Genomic DNA, 18626 nt, shown 5'->3' with positions numbered 1-18626 from the left:
AATCTCTAAATAGGTTATGAGTCAGTTTTATTAACGAATGTGTGCATTTTTTTGAACTGTTTGGGGATAGAAAAAAAGGATTGGAAATTTCTGTTTTAGCCACACTTGAAGGAGCATCCTTAGTTTTTTCCTTGTAAAACAATGCCGTGACCATATTTTCTTGTTGCCTACTCATTTCCTGTAATATGTTACACCTGTGTTTATTATTAAGCTCTTTAATATTAGAACTGCTATGTAATTATGGGAAAGTTATAATGAATTAAATTCTCAGTGCTTTTTCTTTTAAAAGTTTAGTTCCGTGAAATCTGTGTTTTTGATGTAAGATTCCCACCCTTCCCTTGGCTTAATTTCTTTTTGTCATTTGCTTTGAAATATGTCAGAATGTTTTAAAAATAGTCTAAGGTGGCATTTTTATTGTGCTTTTATCTGTTGTATATTTGAAAAGTGACAGAGTGGATGGTGATCCTTGCCTGCTTTGATGCTGGCAGAAAAACCAGTGCATGATGAATTGTCTTCCATTTGTTCACTTAAGAACTCCTTGTTAGTGTGTGGATATAGTTGATAGTTGTAGAATCTTTTCCTATTTTAACTATTCTTTGGCTTGTAGATTTTGATACACTGGCCAAATAGTAACAGTGTTTTCTCAGATGGATGGAGAGGAGACGGTCTAATTCTTGGCAAACTCTGTTACTTGGTACTGACACATTGGATTCACAAGCTCATGAAGATGTTTATTCCCCTGTATGTGAATCGGTGTTTTCTAAGATATGCAGCCCATTACATAGGTGAATCTTTGGCCTCTTGATTCCTACTAATCTTTCGTTTTCAAATGTTTAAGAGTTTGTAAATTAAGTTTAGTGTACTAGATTTTGGTGTATTTCTCTATTTTAGCTTTATTCATCTAGTTGATAGTTTATTCCAGGATCTCAGTTGTTTCTAATACCTGCCCAGATAGGAGCCCTCATAGTTACTGTCCTTTCCGTTAAAGATATTCCATAGTTCATACAGCTTTTATGTTGCCCTTCTAAAATGATAGGGACTGAGTAGTGGCAAACATGCTGGGTTGAGTTTTAGTACTAGTCATAGATTGTCCAGATGTGTGCAGATACTGCCGATGGACTTAGTAGATCATGTAGGGGATATAGTAATGTCCTAGATGCAGTACAGGATGCAAGAGCCCGTGTAGGTTAGAAGTCAGAACAACACTTGAAACCTCTAAATGTGCGTTGCCTCATACAGCTGTCCCACTCATACCTTTTTAAGTCATTGCAAGAATATCTTCTCTATGGCCCTTTGGGTACTTTTGTTTTTGTATTTATAAGATTTTACCATTTTTTTTTGTTGTTCATTTGATTAGTATTTATTTTAGAAGCCTGGTTGTTGAGGCAGAAAGTATCAAACTAAAGCATTCCATATAGCTTTTTTTTTTTTTTAAAGATTTTATTTATTTATTTGAGAAAGAGAGTGAGAGAGAACATGAGAGGGGAGAAGGTCAGAGGGATAAGCAGACTCCCCGCAGAGCTGGGATCCCGATGCAGGATTCGATCCCAGGACTCCGGGATCATGACCTGTGCTGAAAGCAGTGGCTTAACCAGCTGAGCCACCCAGGTGCCCCTCATTCCATATAGCTTTTAAGAATTAATGCCTGTGGGGCACCTGGGATCGAGCCCCACATCGAGCTCTCTGCTCAGCAGGGAGCCTGCTTCCCCCCACCCTCTCTTTGCCTGCCTCTCTCTGCCTACTTGTGATCTCTGTCAAATAAATAAATGAAATCTTCAAAAAAAAAAAAAAAAGAATTAATGCCTGTAGAGACGCCTCGGTGGCTGTGGGTTAAACATCTGCCTTTGGCTCAGGTTGTGATCTCAGTTCTGGGATTGAGCCCTAAGTCAGGCTCTCTGCTCAGCAGGGAGTCTGCCTCTCCCTTTCCCTCTGCCCCTCCTCCTGCTAGTGCTCATCCATGCACCAACGCTCTCTTTCTCTCTTTCAAATAAATAAATAAATAAAATCTTTAAAAAAAAGAATTATTGCCTGTAAAGGAAATATGAGAGCTAGAGGAGCCTGTAGAACCAGACTGAGTGTTAGAGAATATACAGGATTTGGTTTCTTGAACAATCGCATGACAAGAATAGAGGAGGAGAGGGAACCTTAAAATCACAAGGGACTTAAGAGACTTATTAACTGTAATACCACTGTGTGTGGACTTTGTGATTCAAACAAGCCAACTGTTAGAAAAAAAGTCCATGAGAAATGGAAAGCCTGGTGTATTGACTACATATTTATGATATTAAGGCATTATTGGTTAATTACCTTAGGTGAGATCATGATATTTTAGTAATTTAAAAGAGTCATTATCTCATGAAAATGTTTATTCTCCTAAGGAAGTTCAATGTTTTTTAGTAGATCCAGAACATGGATTCATGAAATGTCTTTCTTCTATTATGCCTTCTGGTTTTTTTTTTTTTAAGCACTATTTACAAATATTGTGGTACATAGATAGTTTATATATCTGATTTCATCTGATCACTTCAATTGCAGTATAATTGGGCATGGTTATTCTGATCAGATCAGGAAATTGAACTTAAGAGATCTCGAGCAAATCGCTGGAATTTACGTAAGTAATAAGTGGCACAGAGGAATTTGAGTCATCTTAACTTCATTAAATTAAAAGAAAAAAATCCAACATTATTTCCTAAATGGAAACCATCGATACTCAGAAATAGTACTGTTGTTTTCAAGTTGCTTTGTATATTTAACTTGAATACTACTTAAAATGGTGAAACAGTATCTTAATAAATTACAAATCAATACATAACAAGTTAGTTCAGTTCTTAAACATGCTTAATTTACCACAAGGACGTAGTGATATAATTTGAAGATTCTGAATTGACACTTAAGAAATAACTTTATTATTTTGAAGTACTTTTTCAGAGATTATAAAATATACTTTGCATTTACTACATCTTTTGAAAATACCACATGAAAAGCACCACAGATGATAATATTAATGTCTGGCTTTAGCCAAATAAGAAGAAATAGGCAGATACTCAATTCCAAATTAATGTGTCATTCAAACTTAAATGTAAATCTGTGTATCTTTTAAAGAGCTATCTCTGTTAACTTTTTGCTTCTCTATTATAGTTTACTAATGAAAAGATTTACATTATTATTATTTTTGTAATTAATAAAATTTACCAGAATAAATTTCTATAACAGTGGGTAATAGGAAAAAATACCTGTTTGCTGAAATAAAGCTAAATGAGCAGATAAGAACTTAATTCTCCTTGCTAAGAAAATAAAATTAAAGAATTATTGATACCAGGAGTAGAAGTACACTTATTTGGAGATACATCAGAATAATTGGGCATGATTCACATTTACTAGTATGGGTTTAACTTTTGTTATTTGAGGACAGGCTGATTGTGCTTTGAGAAAAATACTTGGAATTTTATAAGTAGTTGGATGTTCTCTAAGACATGAAGGAGCTTGCTGTTGGCTCCCACTGTGACTCTTGCCACCCTTGTCAGCTGATAGTAAGGGAGCGAGTGGTATGAAATAGGTAGCAGGCTGCCAAAATTTAGTTGAGTTGCAAATCAACATGCACTAGAGTGAGCCATCCAGGTAAGGATACTACTAGGTAAAAGCATTTGATTTATTGACATTTTTTCTAGTATACTGTGGGAGAGACTCCACTAAATTATGTTATGCCATACCCTGAACGTTTTAAAAAAAGATTTGATTGATTGATTGATTGATTTATAACAGAGCAGAGGGAGGGTCAGAGAGAGAGGGAGAGAGAGAATCCCAAGCAGAATCCATACTGATCACGAGTCTTGATGCGGGCTTGATCCCATAACCCCAAGATCACAACCTGAGCCTAAATCAAGAGTTGGGCCATTAACTGACTGAGCTACCCAGGCACCCTACCCTGAGCTTTTCAGGCATGCAGACTTAGTACAGCTGTTTTTTTTGTTGTTGTTGTTGTTTGTTTGTTTGTTTTGTTTTTGATTTTTTTCTTTTTGCTTAGCCCTAATTTAATTTTTTTCACGTAGTGATTTCATCCTGTTCTCTCCCAGACCTTCTACTAAGATAGAGTTTACTTGAATCACTTGCTTTCTCCTCTGATTATCACTCATTAAGTTTACATTTGACATTTTTCTTTGCAACATCATTAACATTAGGAGGCAGTCTGGTTACAGGAATTACTAGACGTACTGTACATAAATTTCAGTTTTTGCCAAGACTATAGTTTTCTAAGGCCCTAAACTTGTAAAAGGAATGTAAAGCCTTTTTATTCTCTGTACCTCACTGCTTATGACATTATCAGTGAGAATTCTAGCTCAGAAAATAATTTCTTTAATTCAGCATTATATTATAGAATATAGAATCTTTGTTGTCTTTATAAAGCCTTTTACCGGATCAGTTGTAGCATAATTAGTTCTTAATTTTTGACACTATGCTTTTACTTACTACTTTTTAAGCATTGTTTTCATTTAATCATTACTTATAGATGTTGTATGTTAGTGGCCTTAAACTCATTGCCAGAAGAATTATGACATTTCAGAGTTTAACTTTGTTAACAACAGTATAGTTTTATTTTATCTGTAGATTGAAACACTATTTTAAGTAGTGTCTCAGACCAGTGAGGTTATCTCGAGATATCTGGATTGTGATGAAGCAAGTGTTTTTGTTTTGTTTATTTACAGAGTCTACTAATGCTGAGACAACTTGCCTGTTCTGTGTGCCCGTGGCTTGGTAGTTGTAGGAATTGTTCTATTCAGTCTCTGACGAATTTCATTTGGAAGAGTATGTTAATGCAGATACCATGTTCTTTTTCCCTTGTGCAAGAGCACCTTGAACTCTTGAGTTTTGGAACAAAGTATTCTTGGGTTAGATTTTATGTACTTTTGAAAGGGAAACAGTGAAACAAGGTGATGTGGTATATGAATTTGACAGTAAGCAGATGCTGTCTTTGCCCTTACAGTAGAGGCATTAGGTTTCTTTATTAATGAGGTGCAAATTCCATAGATTTTGGTTCTTCTTTGAGGAGGGATTAAATTCCCACTGTAGAGGAGGAATTAAATTTATTTTAATTCTTATTAAATTAATTCCTATTGCAGATTTACATCATGATTCTGAGATTCCGATACATAAAGAACTTCTAAGTTTCCTTGTTCAGCCCACATAATTGTTTTTGCTTTTCTCCTTTGCTATTTTACTTGTTCCTATTCATCATCATTTTAGATTTGCCTTGGTGTATGCAAGAAGATTGCCTTATTTATGCATACTGACTTTATTTATTTTTGAACTTACATTCCCTAAGCTTGGCACTTATATTTTTCTGTTGTTCACTTGTATGTATTTGTTCAATAAGCATTTATTGTTGATGTCTATTTTATATGAGATGGCAGAAATAAGCATTCAGCTATGCAAGAGAAAAGCTATGGAAGGGATCTTTTAACTTACGAGTTAACTTGTTTAAAACTAAAAAATTAAATTGCTAACACATTTTTATGTTAGAAATTAAAAACATTATAGATAAATTAAAGAAGAAAGTAAAAATTACTCAGTGTTTTTGTTATATGATCTCCTATGTGTTTTTTATACACACACACACACACACACACACACTATTTTTCTTATAATAATGGAATCTAATCTATATAGTGTTTCTGATTTTTTTTTTTCAGTTACTGATACCAGACAGACTATAGCACTATGGTTAAAAATTGTGTTGAAGAAGTCTGATTCAGTAGACTGAATTTCAGTATTTTTCTTCAATCAGTATTTACATGGGATGAAGATTCTAGAATGTGTAACAATTGATGGTAGTTACTGATTCAGTGAAAACATAGCCTGAGATTATATATTGTTGAAGGCAGTATTCTACATTATAATAAATATTAACACATTTTAAAACTTGAATACCAGAAATTATGCTTTTAATCTTTGCTTGGTTGACTAAGGATATATAATTTTAAAACAATAGTTGATTTTAGTTAAATTTTGAGTGAGTTTGTGCATATTTTTGAGAAATTTCCACTAAAAATTACTCATTAAGGAGATTGGAAATGTCATGGTCTTATGATCTAATTAGATCTAATTTTATATGTATTTTGTAATCCTTATGTTAATGTATTAAGGGGAGTATATGAGCTTTTGGTTCTAATTTTTTATTTTCATCTATATTCATGAAAGGGATTCAAATAAGTAGAATATTATCTCTTAGTTGAGACTTGTTTCCTTTTATATATTAGATTACTACTCTTTTAAAATAGTGGTAAAAATTACAAAGTGATATGACTGAAGAAAGCCAAATATTAAAGATAAAATATCTTGTTTCTCAGTTTTTATATAATTATAACAATAAAAACATTCCAAGGTGTCAGTGATGATGAGGATGATGGCTGTCATTTATAGAGGATCTTTACTGTGCAATATGGTAGTTTCATTATGCATTATTTCTGATTCCTCTTTTAGAGATTACCAAACTGAGACTCAATTTAAGCTACTTACCTCAAACCACACTTTCTCTAAAACATAGTTGAGATTTGAACCAATGTCTATCTGATTTCAAAATATTTCTATTTCTATTGAAATTTGTTTTCCAGTTTCATGACACAGCTTTTTGAAATACCAACATATTCTTTATTTTTTTATTTTTTTTTTAAAGGTTTTGTTTATTTATTTGGCAGAGAGAGATCACAAGTAGGCAGAGAGACAGGCAGAGAGAGGGGGGAAGCTGAGCAGAGAGCCTGATGTGGGGCTCGATCTCAGGACCCTGAGATCGTGACCTGGGCTGAAGGCATAGGCTTAACCCACTGAGCCACCCAGGTGCCCTGAAATACAACATATTTTTAAAAATGCATATATTGTTGCAATAGGGGAGATACCTTATTAAGATATCCAATTTTTTGAAATTTTATTTAGCTCTTTTGAAGAGTTATTCTGAGTTAGATCTCTTTGAATATATATTTCTAAAGAGGCAAATCTGCTCTAACATGATACATTCCATTTTCTAGTCAAATAGACTTTTTCTTTTGGTGTTTTAAGTGACATAGAGGATCATGTTAAGTTAATTGTATATCTTAGATATTTTAATGAAACAATTTATCAGGAAACAAATACATTTATTATACTTAGATAAATTTTAATGAAATAAAGTATGCATAATTGTTTGCCCTTTAGATATATTGGTAAACTGAAGCAGATGTCTGTGTGTGATGATCCAGAACCCAGGAGTATTCCATAGTAAAAAAGAAAATAGTTATTCTCTTGAAGTTAGTCATTGCAATGTAAGAATCCTACAAACAATCTACTGCTGGTTAGAAAAACAATTCAAAAAATTTTTAAAAAGTTTGATTTATTTAGAGAGTGTGCACAAATGGGGGGAGGGGCAGTCGGAAAGGGAGAGAGAGGATCTCAGACAGATTCCACTCTGAGCAGGGATCCCAACTCCGGGCTTGATTCCATGACCCTGAAAACAAGCTGAGCTGAAATCAGGAGTCGGCTGCTCAACTGACTGAGTCACCCAGGCACCCCAGTTAGAGAAACAATTTAAAGGTACAAGTAATCTGGAATTGAGAATAAATACATAGTATAATAATGATTAATGATGGGTAACATTTATATATTATATATGGTGCTTTTTATGTTGGAAGAAAATCTTTAGTTATTGAAAATATTGGAGGAGGAATTGTGTTTAACTTTTCTTTCTAATGTAATTATTTATATATTAATACTAATAGTATTAATGTATTAATAGTATTAATACTAATAGTGTTAATATAATATATATAATATATAGTATTAATACTAATAGTATTAATATAATTAATACTAACTCTAAAGAGGCAGATTTGCCTCTTTAGAAATATATATTCAAAGAGATCTAACTCAGAATAACTCTTCAAAAGAGCTAAATATCATACTTTTATATATATACATATATATATAAAATATAAATTACACCTAGACATATGCTCCTCACATTGAGAATACATAATTTTCTGAAGAGTCTGTTTGGTATATCTGTATTTAAAGGTATTCTTTTTTTTTTTTTTTTTAAGATTTTATTTATTTGACAGAGGAGAGTACAAGCAGGGGGAGCAGCAGAGAGAGGGAGAAGCAGGCTCCTGCTGAGCAAAGAGCCTGATGTGGGGCCCAATCCCAGGACCCTGAGATCATGACCTGAACTGAAGGCAGATGCTTAACCCAATGAGCCACCCAGGTGCCCTGGTGTATCTGTATCTATTTAGAGTCACAGTTGTGACGCATTCTGTGACCAAAGGTTGGTGCCCAGTTCAGGAGATATTTATTGAGCCTTTGCTATGTTTTGAACAGAATTGATAAAATGAATTCTAATTTAAAGTGTGGGAAAAGGAGCACTGAAATGGGAGTATCAGGACCTCAGTTCTCTTGCTGCTCTGCTGCTGCTTTGTTTCGTGATCCCTGTGTGCACCCTTTCTTTGTAGTCCACCCAGATGTGTGGAGGGTGCTGTGTAGAAGTGAACGCAGGTCGTCAGTATACAACAGAATTACGAGATGAGAGCGGGTCAGTCTGGTGAGCTAAATGTAGATCATATTGAAAGCCACATATTTTCCTCACAGAAATATTATTTTACATGGTGGTTAGATTTTAGGTAGATTTTTAAAAAGTACTTTAATTACAAACTTTACAAAGTGAATAGCCCTGGACAAATCATTATGCTAACTTCAATTTCTTTACCTTTAATATGAGGATTATAATAGCTCCTATGTATGAGAATTACATAATAAATTATAATTAATTTTGTAAGGCCTGCAATGTTTGGCAATTAAGTACTCAGTGTATGTTTGCTGTTATTATTACTACTGCTACTAGGAAAGTAAGCCACTTTAAAAATATTTCTCTTGAAAAAAATGCATCTAATTCTTAAACTGTTGTGAAAATTCCTCTTCCTCTTGCTGTGGTAGACTTAGGAACTTCCCTATTCCTTGTCTTCCTTACCTCTTGGTCAGTAGATGATGAAGACTCATTTGATTCTAAACTCTCCATGGTGGCTTCTGTTTAGATCAGAGACTTGTGCCCCACAAAAGTTTGTTGGAGAAGTGAAGCCTGGTCAGGTTTTAAGCCAACCAGGGGAAAAAGGAGTTAAAGCAGTTGTGGTCTTTAGGAATATGGAGTCTTCTCAGTTTTTGGTAGCCCCTGTGATTGACTCCACTGTGTGCCTTAAGACATGCTCCCTGCTGTTCACTGCCTTAGTTAGCACTGAAGAAGGGAACAGAACATGTTGATTTTGAAGTTAAAAACTGTTTTGAACTGATAGAGTCAAAACTGTGAGACCTGTGGAAGGTCTTGGTGCACTGGTCAGATTGGTGGGATCAAAGGCTATCACTGCAGCAGGGGTGTCTGGGGAGGACAGTTCTGCAGTGGCCCCAGGAAAGTAAGTAAAAGGTGATTTCCTGAGTGAGCTATGTTGGTCAGACTGTCCTCAGGAATCTCTGTAAAAGTTCTGCTTACAGTTCACATTTTCATGTTTGAAAGGAGTTGAGGAGGTGAGGCAATCATTGACAGTAATGAAGGAGCAACAAAAGTAGTTAAAAGGAAAGGTACATAGGATTCATGAAACACATTAAAGGGGTTAGAATTGTTTAGGAGGAAAAAAAGACCTAAATACTTAAAATAGCATTTAAAAATCTGATTCTTTGCTAGGGGAATATAAAAGACTACGTTAAAATTAGTTATTATTTTGCGAGGGTGGTGTGTGCATGATACAGTGAAAACCTGTCTCCCTCGCGGTCATCTGTGGTCATCTTCTCACTACGTTTTGCCCTTGGAGATGGCAGCTGTCACGGGTGCTGTCCTGTGTATATTCTGCACACATAGTCCTGTGTGTTTCTCTTTCCTCCTTTTTGCAAATGGGAATGGTAGCATTTCATATATCCTATGGTACACCTTTACCTCTTTCTTCTTTGCCTTAATAATGTGCCTTAGGGTTTGTGTCCTGTCATGACCAGTAGGGCTGCCTTGTGTTTCTCGTTCCCCCATCTGTACAGCCTTCCATTCTGTGGAGAGTCCATAATTCGATTATCCAGTTTTCTGTTAAATGAGCAAGTTAGGTGGTTTTTGCTGTTATAAATCTTACTGCCCTGAATATTTCTGTTCATTCCATATTTCTACCTGTGAAAATAAAGTGGTTTCCTAGAAGGGAAATTGCTGGGCGAAAAGATGAGTAGCTGACATGTCAGGGGTTGGTACCAACGTGGCTGTTTCCTGAGGAACAGCTGTGTCATTGCCCGTGTTACAGATGCTATACTTTTCCCTCATTTCCCAGCAGGTCATTTTATGGCTACCATGGGCGTCTGCAGTTTAAATGATGTGTAAAAATGTTGCATCCTTTTGTTTAATGTAATCTTCCAGGCCCTTAACCTTAGAGTGGATATGTATATATGTATGTATGTACGTACTTATCTATCTTTAAAAGGTCACAGACAAGCCTGGCGGCTGTTAGCTTGCATTTTGGATACCTGAGCAAGGTGTCTCTGGCAGTTATTACTGCGGGGAAGGAAAGATGGGTGTAGTATTAGAAGGCATGAAGTCGGGCAGGTCCCTGCAGCATGCTTTTCTTCGCTCTGAATTGTGATCGTCCTCAACTGTGAGGTCTGTAACTGTGCCTCCCTCTCGTTGTGGTTTGCCCAGGAGACTTTTACATATAGCGTTAGTCTTTCCAGTTTTGTTTACCTTCTGAATTCTGAAATAGCAAAATAAGAAAATCCTGCACTTTGAAAATGTGTTTTTAACTTAGTAACTGGAGACTTGTGTAGAGAAAAATTGTTATTAAATCAATAATTAGTGAAAAATCACCTTGATTTGGGTTCTGAGTTTGATTATGTAGGTCACAGAGCCTGAGGCAGTGGGAGGGGCCTGGGTGTCCCAGGTGTAGAGCAGTCAGAGGCAGTGAGTGTGCTATGTGTGATTTCCTGTCTTTACCCCAACTGTAATTAAAATAGCACGTAATAGACTGTGGCCCGGCATGATCACATATTGCTGTGTATCAGCCACACATAAACAGAGCTGAACACCTTGAACGTTGGTGGTGGTCTTTATTCCATGCCTTGAGGTTTAAATTTTTTGACTACAAGATGGAGACTGAAAGTGAGAGTAGCATTTCAGGAGATGATAGTGTCTTTTGGTTGGATTCTGAAGTTTTAACCGAGATGCCTGGCAGTGAAGAGGGAGAGAGGGAAGACAACTTCAGGTAATTATGGAATTCACAGCTCTCCCTTCTCTCCCTTCTCACCTTTGTTTCTCTGTCCACTCCCTCTACCACGGCACTCCTTTCCGATCTTCTCTATTTTAAATCTCTTTTCTGGTAAGATTGTCTTTTCTCTGGGGGGGAAGGTTTGGAGCTGAAAAGAACAGGTTTCTAGTTGTACATAGCACTCTTCATTCCACAACATGCCCTGAGCTTATAAAATGCATTTTAAATGACTTGTTAGAACACCAGGAAGAGAAGGTGTTAGACAGGTTTTGTAGTAGCGTTTCAGGAATTTCAAGTAGAGACTCATAATGAATGAACTATCTACCACTCCTTCCTGTGTCTGATTTGTACCTAATAGATTTGATCTGAATTTGAATGTAGCACGTTTTTCTTCCTTTTTCCTTTTCTTTTTTTTTTCAATGTTTGTGTATATATGCCCCTACATGCATGGATGCTTTTGTTGTCTTATTCATGTGTATGAAACATTTGGACTATAAGTACAAATTAATTATTTCATGGCTTTGATCCCTGTTCTTATCTCTGACCTTATATCTCACTCTCCTTCCCCTCTTGGGAATCTTTCTTGGCTTTGAATTTCTACTTGTAACTTCATAACTGAAGTTTTTAGGGAATGCCTCCTGATTAAGCAGATCTCAAAGTGTGATAGTACTAGTGAAGAAAGAGGTCTTACCCTGCTTGTGGAAACAGTGCCATTGGTTTATTAATTCTGTTACAAATTTTAGGAGGCTTTTTTTTTCAAACAGGGTTAGCAGATTCATTCTTTTAGAGTTATTAAATCATCTCTTGGAGAAGTTTGTTCTACATATTATCATTGACACCCACACGAGCAATTAAACATCTATTATATAATTTTACCTGTGAGTACTTGGGTAGGTGAACATACCATTATTTACATCAGATCTTATCTTTACGTTTAAAGTTCAAAAAGAGTCTCTCTCAAGTTAATATCTTTATCCACAGATTTGGTTTTTAAAGTCTAGGGTAAGGGTGCCTGAGTTGCTCAGTCGGTTGAGCTCCTGTCTCTTAATTTCAGCTTAGGCCATGATCTCAGGGTCCTGGGATTGAGGCAGGCTCAGTGCTCAGTGCGGAGTCTACTTGAGATTCTCTCTCTCATTCTTCCTCTGTTTCTCCCCCCGCTTGTGCTCCCTTGTACCCTCTCTCTCCAAAATAAGTAAGTAAAATCTAAAAAAAATAAAATAAAAAAATAAAGTCTAGGATAAATGGCAGAAAGGATTAAATATAAGGAAGTCTTGGTAACCCACATTAAATTTGCCACTCCATGGCTAAAATGAATAAGAATGTTTTAAATTTGTAGAAAAGTTTAGTACAAAGCCTGAAAATGTACTATTAACATATGAAATTCTTTTTTTTTTGTATCAACTTTCTCATTCTTCCCATGATTTTATTTGGCCTTTCTTGTTTGAGTAAGCTTCTCTCCCAAGATATGCTGATGTTGCATATATTCTTTATAATATGGTCAGTGTCTCATGGACAGTTAGGAAAAATAAAGTATTTATTTTGTTGGTATTAAACCTGTTTGACTTGGTGTTAAAATTATAAAAGTTATTTTGGGATATTAGTCAAAGGAAGAGACAACCTAGACTTCGTTGTTGCAATAGATTTGGTACTGTCATCCTTGATTTACTTGTTAGGCAGCAGGAGCCTGTCTGGATTTTCTTCTGACTTAAATTAAAAAAAAAAAATCTGTGCAAGATTGAGCTTTCTTTTCCTTAAGACTCTGTGATAGCATTTTCATCCTGAGAAACTGAACTCTATTGCTTGCACTGTTTTAGGAAACCATGACACACCATAGGGCATTGGTCCTTTTTATAGTGATCTTTCATATCTGAATATCATCAAGGCTCTCCCAGACCAAATACATCTTTGAGGTTTGATTTTAAATTATTTGAAAGTGCAAGAAGAGATCTGGGTAAGGCCCATGTCATGTAGTGTTTCTCACCTGTAAGACCTGAGGAAATGCAGCCGCACAGTGCTTTGCCACATTCACAGCAGCGTTCCAGCTAAAATGCCTAACCGAAAAAATGCGCGTGTGGGTGTTGAAGGTGAAGGGTTGGATGGTAGGAGTTGTTGCTGTAACCTTCAGAGAACCAAATAGTAGACTCAGTGTTATGTATGAAAATTATTTTAGTAAAAGCAATTTAGTAATAAAGAAAATATACAGAAAAGTCTTCAGGCATTTCTTTTAAAAATCTGTGCTAATACACGTTAAATCAAACTGTCATTCTTTATATTCTAGTTAATTCATTTACCCACGCACACCCCGCTAGGGCAAAGGATTGTGTACTGTTCTTTATCTCTCAGTGGTTTCTAATCTAGGTTTTAAATTGATTCTTAGAAAAATAGCACTGTGTCATTTGAGACACCATGACTGATAAAGTCAGACCATACCTGTGGTGTAGGTTTGTGGAGTTTCCAGCTATCATCTGCTTTAGGAGGAAGCACTCACAGAGGGGCATTCATATTTGTCCAGTAGGTTTTGGAATGGAGTTTATTTTTAGACTTGGTTGGAAGAAAGGATACTTTTTCTAACATTCTAGTATTGTGGAACATTGCCCAGTTTCCTTCATAGCAATAGTTCAAACTTGTCTACCACTGAGTCACAAATCTCTCATTTTCTGATTTCTGATTTGTAGAGTGAAATTACTACCTACCATTATCACTGTTAAAATAGTTCTTTGATTAGAACATTTAGAGATTGTCGTAGTCCTTAGAATAGAATAGTCCTTAAGGATCATGAAAAGAGCCCTTCTGTAAGTAAGTAGGAGGAATATGAGGCAGAAAAAGAAAAGCAGAGATGTTTTAATTATTTTAAAAGGGCACCTGGGTGGCTCAGTCAGTTAAGCGGCTGTCTTTGGCTTAGGTCATGATCCCAGGGTTCTGGTTTCAAGTTCCTCATCAGGCTCCCTGCTCCTTGGGGATCCTGCTTCTCCCTCTGCCTCTCTCTCATGAATAAATAAATAAAATCTTAAAAAAAGTTTTAAAAATGAAAAATTTAACTTTGGAGTTGTATGCAGTGTATTAAGCCAAATATATGTTATATACAGTATGTCACTTATCAGTCCTATAGATTAGGTAATATTTTTCCCATTTTCCAGATGAAGAAATTGTCACTTAGAAAGTCACACATAGACCAACATTGTAAGCATATAGTAGAGCAAAATTTTGAAACCAGGTGTAATTGAATTTGAAAGTGAACGACTTTAGTGAAATATTTAGCTGCTAAATGTTATTCTCTGGTAAGTAATAACTTTTAAGAGACTTTTAAGCTGACATCTTAGTTCTGAAATTTCTTCTTATGAAGGGATTTTGAGATGGCGATGTGTATACGATGAACACAGAAGTGAACTAATGCATACAGTAAATGTGACCTTTCAGAGATTCGACCTCCAGCACACCTAGCAATTATTACTAACTCATGGTCATGAAAGGTTCTGGTTCTTTGGCATTTAAGGTTATAAATGTTTATCATATAATCTGCTTGAATCTTTTCTAGTATTATTGACACATACATAGACTGGCAAGTGTGATATGTAGTTCAAAACCCAGATGATACAGTGAAAAATTGAACCACATCTTTAGAAATGTGTACTTTTATTTTAATTAATTAATTAATTTAGAGCATGAGCAGAGGGAGGGGCAGAGGGAGAGAGGGAGAATTCCAAGCAGAGTCTACAATGAGCACATGGGCTTCATCCCACAACCTGGCGATCATGACCTGAGACAAAGCTAAGAGTCTCTTGCTCAGTGAACTGAGCCACTCAGGTGCCCCACAGAACTATGTACTTCTAGAATCAGTCTGTAGATGCCCAGATACCTCAATCAGATCTTTGCTTGCATCTCCATAATAATGTGATTTTAAGTGGGAAACTTCCAACTTCAGTTAAACTAGATGATTTGGTGAACATATTTTAAATTCTTTTAATGTCGCTATTGGTTTATAGCATCATAAAACTAATAATAGTTCATGTACTTGATTGGTTAGTTGGTTGCTTTATTAATTTTCTGCCTTATATGAAATGATACTGTGAGTTAGAACATACTGCAGCAGTCCAAATAGGTAACAATGGCTTGGAATATGATATTATATTTCTTCTAGGTTCTTGCTTTTCTTTTAGATCTAGAATGATTTATTTTGATTGGCTAAATTTCTCTGGAAGCCCACAAAGCTATTTCACAATTCCCAGCTTTTAATACCGTGACTCTTCTTTTGTTGTCTTCAGAAATTATTGATTTTGGGATCCCCAGTCAGCAATTTTTTTTTTTTTTCAGTAGGCTCTTCACACCCAATGTGGAGTCCAACACAGAGCTTGAACTCACGATCCTGAGATCAAGACCTGAGCTGAGATCAAGAGTCGGATGCTTAACCGACTGAGCCACCCAGGCGCCCCTCCACCATCCCAGTCAGTTTTTATGAGCCTGGAAGGATGGAGAGGTAGCATTAACAATTAACCAAAGACATATATTACCAGGTCTATTTTATGGTCTATGGCTTTTCATAGGCATTTTAATAATCTGTTGTATATGATGTGAAAAAAGATGTGTATATATAAAAAGTGATATTCTGTAACACTGGATTTATGATCTAGATTATAAATTAGCCCTTAATATATTCTTACAACATAAAATATAATTTTTACCAAACATACTCTTACCAATATCATAAGGATAATAAATTTATTTTGTGATCTGCGAAGTCTGATGTGAACATCACTTAATCTCAGAAAATTTTATGTGGTAGTGGAGTTTAGCCTTTAGGCTGTCTTTATAATCTGTGAAATAAATCTTGTCTTAACTATGAGGCATGCTGGTACAAGGCTTTCTTGGTATTTCAGTAATTAAATTCTTTGGGATGGAATCCAAGGTGAACCTTTCTTGTATTTATCTGTATGAGTTTTTTGATGTTTAAGAAGGGCCCTAGAGTAGAGAAACTATATACAACTATATGAAAGTTCTGGCCATCAGGTTATTTATTTAAGCTCCTAAAAACCAATTTTTCGTTAACCTTTATATTTAACTTAAACATTAAAACTCCCTTAAGCAGTCATTTGCATGTTTAAACTAGTAAATGAAAATCTCTGAAATGTATAGAACTCTGTTTATAAATGTAATATAGTCAGTTCCCTTAAAAAGAAAAATTAAGTGACAGCCTAGCAAGATTAAAATCAGAACAAGCAAAACCTTTCTAGATATTTAATTTTAGAAGATCTGATGTACTTTTACTTACCATTAATGATCAGCTTCCCTTTCCATGCTTATATTGCGATCTGTATTTTCTTTATTGTTTGAAAATCAAAAAATTTCTTCCACTTAGGTGTGCTGCTTTTTCCTACCATGGTTCTCTTTTCTTCTCTACCTCCCTACCTTTTAACACAAGATTGGCAGAATACTTTTCCATCTTCTTGCCTTCAGTCCCTTTGGATACTCTTAAATTTACCAATATTTTACGCTACCAGAAACCCTAATTTTTTTGCTAAGGTGTTTTAATTTTTTTTTTTGTGTCATTTATTCAGATCTAATTAAATGTATCATTGCTTAGTGCCTACTGTTATTTCCTTCTTATCATCTTCCATCTTGTGTCTCTTCTGGCTCATTTGTTTCCTGGTGGATATTTTCTTGAGTACTTTGTTGACATAAGTTCTGTGAGCCACATACTCTGACTTCTTGCATATGCTCATGCCATTTACCCATCTTTTCTTTCATAGGTAACTCATACTTTCTCTCTGAATGCTTCTAATAGTTTCTTTCTGTGCTCAGTTTACAAGTGTGAAAAAAAATGGGTGAATTATTTTTTTAAAATCTAAATAATTGAATTGAAAAAAAATTTTTTTTAAAGATTTTATTTATTAATTTGACAGAGAGAAATCACAAGTAGACGGAGAGGCAGGCAGAGAGAGAGAGAGGGAAGCAGGCTCCCTGCCGAGCAGAGAGCCCGATGCGGGACTCGATCCCAGGACTCTGAGATCATGACCTGAGCTGAAGGCAGCGGCTTAACCCACTGAGCCACCCAGGTGCCCCTGAAAAATTTTTTTAAAAAGATTTTATTTATTTATTTGACAGGTAGGGATCACAAGTAGGCAGAGAAGCAGGCAGAGAGAGTGGAATGGAAGCAGGCTCCCCGCTGAGCAGAGAGCTGGATGCGGGGCTTGATCCAGGACCCTGGGATCATGACCTGAGCTGAAGGCAGAGGCTTTAACCCACTGAGCCACCCAGGCGCCTCAAAGATTTTATTAATTTATTTGACAGAGAGAAAGATCACAATTAGGGAGAGAGGCAGGCAGAGAGAGAGGAGGAAGCAGGCTCCCTGCCGAACAGAGAGAGCCCCATGCGGGACTCGATCCCAGGACTCTGAGATCATGACCTGAGCCGAAGGCAGAGGCTTAACCCACTGAGCCACCCAGGTGCTCCTACATGTGTTTTATCATCAGTTCTTCGGCTTAGAGCTCAGTGACTTTCATTCCTCAGATTCAGGCCTTCATGTTGAGACAGATTTTTTGTTACCTATTATTTATTTAATTGTTGCCTCTCCTCTGTTTTCAGTAATTGTCTTCTTGTGGAACCTATTTCTTGCATATGAAGTCTGCTTAATCTGTCCTTTACTCAATGTATATTTCTCTTTACATTTTTATTTTTTGGTTTGATGTATTTCTTGTTCTTTGGGCCACTAAAAAAAAATATTCAATCTTCCAAATTCAGTTTGAGTAGGGAAATAATTTTTAAGTGTTTTTCGTGTATAGATACAGCATATACACTGGCATATGTAAATAATACATTTATGCTGTTGTGTTCTTTAGCTCTGTGACTTTATTCATTCGGTGTACATGTGCTGTTTGTTCTGACTGAACAGAATTTATGCTTTTAACTTCTAAGCTAGATCTCGGCCCTTCTTTGCCTCCTTCAGCTGTTTTCTTTAGTAGTCTCACGATGCGTAGAGCTTCTTGTGGGTGCAGACACCCACATTAGGAGCCCTAGTCGTCCTAATTGATGGTTTAATTTCTTTACAGAGTAATTTTACAGTTTTTATTAATCCCTTGGGGGCAGATACCTCTTTTGTTGTGGGGAGAAGTAGGAGTGTAACCTCCTTCAGCCTGTTTTTCTCTGGTTTACCAGTCAGTAGGAGCCCACTTGATTTTTGTCTTCCAAAAGATTATCAAGATCTCTGGCCTGCTGATTCTACCCATATCATTCTCTTAAGGATTTATTTCTTTTTATTTAGCTCTCAGAGACTTTTCAGAGACGTAGAGGTTAGTTTCTTAACATATGTGCAGTCTTGAATTGGAAGTCTCCTGGTACTTTTTTCCATGGCTTTTGAGAGGAAACCTCTGAAGAGAGCATTCAGTGAGGCCG

At 35.9% G+C, this 18626-nt stretch overlaps 1 protein-coding gene across 4 annotated transcripts in view; it reads left to right on the top strand.

Moving 5' to 3' along the window:
- ARHGAP32 (Rho GTPase activating protein 32) overlaps nucleotides 1-18626 on the top strand; it is a gene marked incomplete at its 5' end in the record, with an annotated part of 299813 nt that overhangs the window by 78194 nt on the left and 202993 nt on the right. The window contains one exon of one of the 4 annotated variants that reach the window (XM_082683940.1): nucleotides 11010-11237. The exons of 2 other annotated variants lie outside the window; for them this stretch is intronic. In XM_082683940.1, the coding sequence (XP_082540066.1) occupies nucleotides 11122-11237 (116 nt within the window). Of the gene's footprint in view, nucleotides 1-11009; nucleotides 11238-18626 lie in introns of those variants that run through there. One more of the 4 variants, XM_082683939.1, reaches the window with a different exon arrangement.

Source organism: Mustela nivalis (genome assembly GCF_964662115.1).
Source record: "Mustela nivalis genome assembly, chromosome: 9".
NCBI lineage: Eukaryota > Metazoa > Chordata > Mammalia > Carnivora > Mustelidae > Mustela > Mustela nivalis.
This window is presented reverse-complemented; position numbering and strand designations above follow the sequence as displayed.